The 10000-nt window shown below is 40.6% G+C and overlaps 1 protein-coding gene across 6 annotated transcripts in view; it reads left to right on the forward strand.

Moving 5' to 3' along the window:
* Positions 1-2038: 2038 nt before the first annotated feature.
* Positions 2039-10000, forward strand: part of LOC113531414 (ephrin type-B receptor 4a) — a 42351-nt gene continuing 34389 nt past the window's right edge. For 3 of the 6 annotated variants that reach the window (XM_034300529.2, XM_034300531.2, XM_034300530.2), the window contains exon 1: positions 2041-2973. In XM_034300529.2, coding sequence (XP_034156420.1) covers positions 2883-2973 — 91 coding nt within the window. In that variant the 5' untranslated portion in view covers positions 2041-2882. Of the gene's footprint in view, positions 2974-10000 lie in introns of all 6 variants that reach the window. The other 3 variants (XM_034300532.2, XM_034300533.2, XM_053230620.1) reach the window with 2 other exon arrangements.

Genomic DNA, 10000 nt, shown 5'->3' on the forward strand with positions numbered 1-10000 from the left:
AATTACAACATTAAATCACATTTTTATGCTATTGCTAAATATTGAAGAACACTGAAAGCGCATCAGGTAACAGTAACATGTTGTTTATTAATAACGCAGATGTTGGTAATGTGTTGTTGCAAACCTAAACAAACGACAACAATAATAAAATAATAACAGTAATAGCAGTATGAAAAATTAAACAATATTATATTAATAATAGTCAATTATATGAATTATTACACTGAAATATTATGAGATAACGACTTAACTATATTTTACTGCTGAAGCCGCCATCGTTTTGAGTGTTTCCACATGAACTTGGAGCGGTCAAGTGGTACAAATCGGAGCTCTCAGAAAATTCCTAGTTAACAAGTTGTAATTACAAGTTCTACGAGGACATGAACGCTTCTCACACGTTGGAATCTCGTAATTACGGTAATTACGGCAATTACGGCATGGTGTGAACCCAGCTTCAATATATCGTATACAGGAGTTCAGGCACTGTTAAGGACCCTGGCTCGCTATACATGTGACACTGATGACTCCATTTCCGGGGACACTACTACGTACTCGTGTTGTAAAATGTCACCACTGGCATTTATCACCAACAGGCAGGACCGATATCTTTCTGGTGGTATATGTCATATAAATTTGTTAGCTTAATCGCACACGTTTCTGTGATGGTGCTTCAAGCAGGATCGTAGCCTCGCTAGTTGATTTTTTTTTAATCACTAAACATGTAAAAGTCATTAGACTCAAACAAAATGTATATAGAATTTAAAATAAAGTTAAAAATCATTAATTAATCATCTGAGAGCTACAACAACGATAACAAGCTACTTATATTTGTAGATGAAGTTGGCTGAGAGTTTGTCCGCCATTTTGTTTGGGCTGAGAGGCTTCAGAAAATATGACGTCATTTCCAGTAAGGGGACGTAGTGAGCATCGATGCTCCCTGGTTTTTGCGGTGGATTGTGGGATTTTTTAGGGAGCAAACGTTCCAGTGAGATAGAACTTAAAATGGCCGCCTCCCTGATCAGCGCCCCGGCTACTGAACTAGCGAGCTGATTGAGACGCAGCCCAAGTTCTCTCACTTTTTTCCCTTCATTTTCAATGATATTGTGTTATTTCCAGATGAAGTCACTTCTGAAATATTACCTGAATTAAAGAGTGATGGTAAATTATTAATTTTTTAACACTTTTAAGTGAATCATTAGCATGTTATTAATGTCCTCGCGACATGAGCGTGGATGATAGTTGAACCAGTTAGTGTATATGCTAATTCTTTGCAAAAAAAAAACAAAAAAGTTTACTTTAAACCCTGTTACTCATTTAAGAGTAAAATACAGTGACTGTACACTAAAGAAACCTTATATATATAATACATATATATATCTACACACACATAAATATATAATATATATATAAAAATGAGATTATTGCCTGAGAGTATTTCTGAACGGTTAAATGCAAGTTTTCTTAGATTCAATGCTTAAAAATCATTCAAAAGTCAAAAGTAAAGTTGTCGAAAGTCCCATTTTAAAGAGAGTTCGATGACAGTCATGATTTATGTTAAATGTTAAGTGAAATTGGAGTCTTAGTGTAATGACACACTGATTCTTCTGGTTTGTAAGGTGTGTGAATAAAGTGAGCTGAGTCACTGTGAACAGAAATGTGATACAGCCCGTGGGAACTGACTGACAAATATTTGATCATGGTTTATCTCTAACCATTCTAACATTTAGTCCCAAGGCTTGATTAGACCTGATAAGCTAAAGTGCTTTTTAGAGGTTTTGTTCAAATAAATTACTCACTGGATACAAACATGAGGCAATCTGAGCTTTAACTGTGGAAATAATGCGCATGTTATTAACTTACAAAAAAAAAAAAAAAAGAATATTGTCTTTATTTAATGAGAAGAGAGAAAAGGCAGAGCTTGTGCATATGATTGACAGGGTGAGTTAGCCAATGGTAACTGGAGATGCAGAAAGGGGTGTGGCTTTTCTGGTGAGTGGGCGGTCCTTGTTTTCTCGAGCTCGAGCTCCAGTCAGAGGCACACTGTGCGCGAGGACGGTCAGGTCTCAGAGCAGGCGCAGTGCTCAGATCAGGATCTCTCTCTTTCGTTCTCTCATGCACATTTTTTGGTGTTTTATCCTGTAAATGTGTTTTTAATAAACGCATTACAGTGCATTCTATCGGATTTTAATCCTGCACTCATCAGATAAAGCGTCGAAGGAGCGCCTTCTCCCGTCCTCTTCCATTTTTTTGGCTTTTTTCCTTTTTTTTTTTTTTTTTTTTTTTGGGACCAATACAAAAGGAAGCTTGTGTGACTGGAGCCCGGATTCGCATTACATTCTGGAGTTTAAAAAAAAAAAAAAAGAAAGAAATCTTCAGCATCACACCCTGACAGCAGGCTTGTGTGCACGCGCGTTTGATGTGGAGATGTTTTTATTCATGCATTAACGCAAAATTCAGCCGCAAACTCAAAGGAAGCGTCATTTTCCCTTCATTTCCTTCATTTCCTTTCTTTTTCCAGCTGAAGCCCTATCCAGGCCTTTAACAGCTTGCATTATTCCATCTAAACAACTACTGGGATATCATCTGAAATCTGAAATCAGAGCTCGTGAGGCTGAATTGCGTTGCGTAACTGGAAAACTTCACAAACTCGACTTTTTGTGCGTGTGCGCGCGCGCGCTCGTGTGTGCGCGTGTGAGCGAGTGGGGTTTTTTTTGGCCATTTTGTTTTACACAATCTGTGCAATCGTTTAAAACTCTGAAATTAAAGTGCTCCATGGGTTCTCCGTCTCCGAGGCCCAGCTGACAGGACTTCAGCACCACTCCTTTTTCTTTTTGTTTCTGTTTTTTTTTTTTTTCTTTTCCTTCCTTTTTTATTATTAGGACATGTGGGGGATTTCTCCCTCCATCATGAGGCTCGTGTGGAGGAGTGTGACTGCTGTGTGGATCCTGCTGCTCACAACACGGGCTGATGAAGGTACACACACACACACACACACACACACACACACACACACACCTCCATTAACAGATATTACACCTCCATTAATTAGTGTTACACACTTTTCCATTAAGCCTACAGCTGTTACTTTCAACTACCTGTTTGCTGCTGTCTAGTGTGTGTGTGTGTGTGTGTGTGTGTGTGTGTGTGTGTGTGTTTTTATGTTTTAAAAATAAGACTATCATTGAAATTGCGATCTCAATTTTTGGTTCTCGAGACCATCATGATGTACACAGAGTAATAATAATAACATCTCTCCTTCAGTCTTTCACCTTTTTTCCTTTCTTTTCTTTTCTTTATTTTTTTGTCCTGACTGAAACCCGGTGTGGAGTTACACACTTTCAGATCTTGGTTTTAAGATAAGATAACATACATTTTATTGATCTTGCAAGAAGTTTTGCTACTCAAGGCAGTACAAATAACAATGAATAGATTGAGTGCAAGTATAGATCTGTATAGTGGATGATTAAAAGTATCAATAGTTACTGCTGTGTATTAAACGCTGCTCTGTGTGTGTGTGTGTGTGTGTGTGTGTGAAATGTGTCCGGTTGTATCCATTACTGTAATATTAATCATATTTTGTAGTATTTTTTCCCCTCCTGGTTCTTATAGAGATGTAAATATGAAAGTGTGTGTGTGAGAGAGAGATTCAAACTGCGCATAACTTCAGCTTGCATTGTTTTTATGTCGCAAGTTACATTTCTCGTCCACTAACTCAGTCGAAAAAAAGTCACTTTATAGAATAGTTCTATAGAAAATGCTTTTGTAATGAAAAAAAAAATTGCAGTATATTTCCTCCAAATGTATATCTCACACACACACACACACACACACACACACACACACACACACACTGGTCAGACTCACCACCTCCACCACTCTGTTCTCAATCGGTCTGTTTTTTTCCCCCTGTATTAAAAAGTTCCTCTGCAGTTTATTAGCTTATCAGAGTAACACAGGCCCAGCCTAAATCTGCTTCCACTGATAAAGCGTGTTTCACTCGGGACATCCTTACACACGTCAAGCTTACCGTGCATACAGATTGGTCAGTTATATATCAGTAAATGCACTTATAGAGCGTGGAAGTCGAGTTTGTAGAGAAACAGGAGAAACACCGTTCTGGAGAAAAGTGTCTGGTCAGCTGGATAAGGAAAGCTGGAAGGAGATGGAACTTCCTGTATAAAGTGTTATTTAGAAATTTAGAAGTGTGTGTGTGTATATAAGTGTATGCACTTTAATCAGACATGGTGCATTATTTAGATTTTTTTTTTTCTTTAGGTTGTATTTAGTTTTCTCTCTCCTCAGTTTAACAACACAGTAAAATATTACAACTTTGGTGCTAAAAGTGGAAATTCTTCAATCTCTGACTTGAGAAAACATTCAACACTCAAATTTTAGCATCTTATAAATGTACATTAACACACAAGTGTTAATCTGATCGCACTAATCTAACCCACATTGACTCGTAATCAGGAAATGCCGACATGTAGTTGTGTTAAAATCGGGTTTTGTGACTGATATCCAGCTGTATTCAGTTACACGTTGAGTTTTTCGCTAATCTTCGCCCCCACAGGCTACAGCTTTGTTTTGCTAATGTTTTAACGGTTTATCGAAACCTAAAGCCTTATGGATTTTAGCTCAATCGTCATTGATTTCTATCCCCAGTTCAGAGTTTTCCTCAATCTGCTGTTCCTTTTAAAAACATTGATCTCAGTTTACAGTACACACACACACACACACACACACACACACACACACACACACAGCTGATGACAAAAAACCACACAATCAAGTCAAATTCTTCGTATTTTTATTATGTGAGCTTTCCTTTGTGTTAAACTTTTTTAGGTTATAGTGATCTGATGATTAAATAATGATAACGTCATTACGTAACAGTTAATCTATAACATCCAAAATCTGCTCCGATACTGATCCGAGTGTGTGAGATCGGATTTTTGGTCTGATGTATCATTTGTACGCGCCTTTAACTGACACGACACGGACATCACGTGACAATACCGGTCACAAAATTCCTTAAATTCCTTCAATCCCGTCTGTGCTGTTTCTCTCAGAGAGTCGACTCTAACCGTGAGGAGATCAGATCAGATCAGATCAGTGTCAGGTATCAGGTCAGAGTCAGATTAGAAAATCAACAGAAAAAAGTGATCTGATCGTCTGCTCTTTTAAAAAGACGTTTAGAGAATTAGGGAATAGAAACGTATTCTGCGTATTTTTTATCCTCGTCTCTTATAACTTGGGAAAATTGCCGTCTTCTGAACAGCACACGCAGATTGCTTTTGTTACTTTTCGAAATTGCTTTTTGGAAATCGCTCCTGTACAGTCGTACGTCGGCCGGTGACAGAAATTACAATTTTAATTGCCAGACAGCATCTAATTTCTCCCGCGGCTTTGTGAGCGGCAGGGTGTACCTCCTTCCTCTTTATTACTTTTCCAAATCGCTCGCAACCTGGAAGACGGAGAAAAGCAGCCTGAATTAGTCCTGAGTGTTGCTAAACAGCCGACAGAGTTAGAATAACGTCTTACACGTTTCATTTGTCTTTCTTTGGCTTTAAATATGACTTACACTTGAATTAAATACAAAAAACCCTCGGAGATATAAATAAATAAATAAATAAATAAATAAATAACGACACACAGGTGACCTTCAGGGTGAACGCTCGAATTTTTCACGGCGTGACGGCGCATCAGACGATCGATGGTTCGGATTAGTTCCGCTCCTCGAGACACACCTGCTCATCGTTATCCGTAATCAATTAACCGCTGTCTGTGACTGACACACACACACACACACACACACACACACACACACACACACACACACACACACACACGCTCACACATACACACTCAAATTAATGAAGTATTGACTGATCTGCACCTGTAATTAGCTGATGGATCCGCTTTGCTTCTCTTCCAAAAGAGCCAGGAAAGGAACAGCAATATGTTTATTAATATTTATACATTTTTAATTCTGCTTCACTTTGTATCACAATTTATGATTCAATTTCTACATTTTTAAACAACGTAATCACATCGCTGCGTACAGGAATCGGGCCTCGTTTATCGCACTTTACTAAAAGTTTTTTTGCGTAAATGTTTTTGCATAAACCGGACCAAACGAAAGTCTCAGAAAAGCTGATTTCCTTCGTACTCGCGTTGATCAAAATGATGCGTAAAGTGCAAAGCACGTTCCTGACGCAGCTCATTTGCATATAGCGACGCCCACAAAACTCCATAAAAGGTAAAGTGCACAGACAGCTGAGAGCACGAAATGAGCGATCAGGGTAAAGTCTTAAATACAGAAGTGGAAGCTATTTTGACTCACTTCTATGCCAAATAAAATGTAATAATATTTAATATTAATGATAATAAGCGAGCGCTAAATCCTGCGTCAGCTGAGGCGTTTGTTTACGGCTTTCGGCTCTGCGCAGACAGAGCGGCCCGTCCTCCGCTTATACACCGCCGTTTCTTTTGTCAAAACTGAATGATTTGTTTTATGTGTATTAATTTATGGGTTTTTGTTGGCTCGCTTTCTTTATTTTTATAATCTTTAATTAAAGGCAATAAAATAAAGTGACTGGTTTTGAGTAAATGTTGTGGATGGAGCTCTGAGTCCCTGTGCGAGTGAACTAGCATGAGGATGTGTTTCTGATCGAGACTCTAAAGCTCTTCTATCAGTCGCTCTGGATAAAAGCGTCTGCTAAACGCTGCAAACGTCATAAACACAAACAGTTTAAACTCCACAGAATATTCCAGAGAGAAAAGAGCAGGAATAAATGCAGATTATAGGATCTGAAGTCGATTGAGTCGAGGTTTACGTCAGTTAGTTTTCTTATGAGTAATTTTACACGCACTCAGGAGCACGAGTAGGATACGAACGTTTTTCTGAATTTATGAGAGTTTCATACATAACAAGTTTCTAGTGTAAATGCTTGTACGAACGTTTTACGAATCAATCTGTTTGTATCCAGCTCATTAAATGAAGCTGTGTGTGTGTGTGTGTGTGTGTGTGTGTGTGTGTGTGTGTGTGTGGTTTTTGGATAGGAATCTTACCGTAGTCTTGTTGATGGTTTTGTTGCACGGGCTTGCGTACGTTTTATGTTTGTCTCTGTTAATGAAAAAAAAAAAAAGTCGTCTCGCAAAATATTTAGCGAATTTTAGCTCAGAAGTTGTGCTTGTTAGCTTGCGTTCTGTAGTTTATACGCTATAGAACGCCTGGAACGCAGTACTTCCTACCCTTATTGTGTTTCATTCCCCCTGCATCACGTCTTCTCCTGATCTCTGCCACTGTTCCGGCACGTTCTGAACGCTGCAGAAATGCGTGATGTTCTCAGAGCTAAGTGAACAGTAACTTTTCCTCCCTGCTTTGCGGTTCGGCGTTCCCCACAGCGCCGTGATGCTGCGCGGTTACTGTAGGCCACGGGGGGTCCGGCGGGGTTTGTAATGATTAATTTGGTGAAGTTAAAAACAGCAGCAGCAGGGGGTAGATTGGATTTTGGCCTTTGGGTTCGACTCAAAAGAGTTTCAGGCTGAGATTATAGCAAATCCCAGAATCCCCCCCGGATCGCCTTACGGCTCCCTGATTCCCTCCGCAGGAGGAGTATTGACGAGAGAGACACGCTCGGCTTTCATCTGAGTTCAGACTGTTGCTCAATCGCCTCGTCTTTTCTCTCACGTGAAAAAAAGAGCTAAAGGAGCTTATCCGTTTCACCTTCTGTCACTTCTCTCTCTCTCTCTCTCTCTCTCTCTCTCTCTCTGTCTCTGTCTCTGTCTCTTTATTCATGCGCATTACAAAGCAGAAATGTAAAACAGTGACTCCTGTCTGGAGTGTGTTTGGGATAAATGATGCTCTGTGTGTGTGTGTTGTGTGTGGGTGTGTGTGTGTGTGTTTTGTGTTTGTATTCCGGTCTCATCATGGCCGTGTGTTCGCCCGGCACTTTTTGATGATGTCATCACTGTTGCGCCTCTTCAGAATATCCAGTAAATCAGGAGTTGATGGAAACACGTTTGTGTGTTTTATAAAGTCTCGTTCTCTGTCTTTATCCCTTTTTCTCTCCCTTTCTCTCTCTCTCTCTCTCTCTCTCTCTCTCTCTCTTTTGCCCATCTGTTTTTTTTTTGCCTTTTTTCCTTTTCTCATCAGTCTATCATTCTCTCGCAATTTCTTTGTATCCCACTTTCTCTCGCCTGCTCTTTCTCTCTTTCTCTGCTCTTTCTCTCCTTTTCTTTCATCCTCCTTTTCTGTCTTTCTATCACGCTTTCTTTTTCTCTCCCTCTTTTTTTAAGCCTCTTCCTTTTTCTTACCGTTCTCTCCGTCTTCACATCTCTTTATTTTTCTGCCTCTACTCCTCTCTTTCTCGCCTCCTCATCCTCCTTTCTTTCTTTTTACCCATCTCTCTCTCTCTCTTTTCCATTCCTCTCCTTTTACCCGCTCTCACTCTTTCACTGTCTATCTCCCTCGTTCCCTCCGTCCCCCTCTTTCCTTTTCACAATGTCAGGTTGAGTGGCGTTTTAACGGTGGGCGTCGTAAACGTGCCACTTAGGAAAATCAAGAGTGTGGAGAGAGCAGCATGCACACACACACACACACACACACACACACACACACACACACTGAGGCTCATTGTAACTGTTTGAACAAACACAAGCACTTGTGTTGAATGTTGGTGACATATTAGCACACGATGATGATGGGTCTTTCATCGCTCGCTCTCTCTCTCTCTCTCTCTCTCTCTCTCTCTCTCTCTCTGTCTCTCTCTCTCTCTTCCCCCACTCTCTGTGGTTCTGCACTCGTTTATTGCAGCGCTGATGTTTTCTCTGCGCTTTTTTTTTCCTCTCCCGCTGTGGAAATGCAGCTTTGCAGCCCAGCAATCCTATTAAACGGAACCGATTTTTATAAGACGGGGATTTGCATTTAAAGCAGCCTTTTCCTTTCGCTCCGCCACCTCTCTCTCTCTCTCTCTCTCTCTCTCTCCCTCTCCCTCCCCTCCTCTACTCTTCCGTTTATCTTGTTCACTTTGGCATTTTCCTGAACTCTCCCTCTATCTTCTCTCTTTCATCCCTCTCTCTATGCCCTTCATTTCCTCTGTTTCTCTCTCTTTCTTTCCCTCTCTTTAATCCCGTGATTAGCTCCTTGAAGACTGAATCGGCCGTTCTGTGTCTTTGGTCTAATCTTCAGGGCTGCGTCTTCTCACTCTTTACGGAGTTAAGTGTGTGTGTGTGTGTGTGTGTGTGTGTGTGAGAGAGAGGTCTCTGGGTTCACACACACTCTGAGTTGGCGTCGGGGTTGATGATTCGCTCTTCAGCCGACTCATCAGTGTCCATGCGGCGGTGATGGATGTGTATCAGATAGACACAATCTCTCTCTCTCTCTCTCTCTCTCTCTCTCTCTCTCTCTCTCTCTCTCGTTTGCTCTCGTTCGCTCTTCGTCCTCCCACACGCCTCTCACAGATTCACAACTGGGGACGAGGGGAGACCCCTGACCCTCCTGAGAGTCACACAATCAGAGAGAGAGAGAGAGAGAAAGAGAGAGAAAGAGGGTGGGGGATAAAACTGAGCTAGAAAAAGACTAGAAAAGGAGCTGATAGAGAGGGAAAGAGACAGAAAAGAGGGGGAAGGGAGATAGAAAATACAGAAGGAGGGAAAAGGGGAAGAAAAGAATGAGAAAGAAGACAAAGAGTGAAAAGAGAGGGAGAGAAGTAAGTGATGAGATGAAGAGACTCTTGACAAGTAGTTTGTGTCAGCTGAAGTGGGGAAGAGCAGCAAAGCGGGTGTGTGTGTGTGTGGACACACAAAGTGTGTGTGTGTGTGTGTTGTGCGTTTTTGTGTTTGAGTGTTTTTGTATGTGTGTATTTGTGTAGTTGTATTTCATGTGTGTGTTTTGTGATTGTGTGTGTGTGTGTGCGCGCACATGTTTGTGGGTGTAAGCAAGTTGTTTGTGTTGGTGTGTAATTGTGATTATGTGCTTGTGCTTGAATATGTTTGT

This window comes from Pangasianodon hypophthalmus, chromosome 27 (genome assembly GCF_027358585.1).
Source record: "Pangasianodon hypophthalmus isolate fPanHyp1 chromosome 27, fPanHyp1.pri, whole genome shotgun sequence".
Lineage (NCBI taxonomy): Eukaryota > Metazoa > Chordata > Actinopteri > Siluriformes > Pangasiidae > Pangasianodon > Pangasianodon hypophthalmus.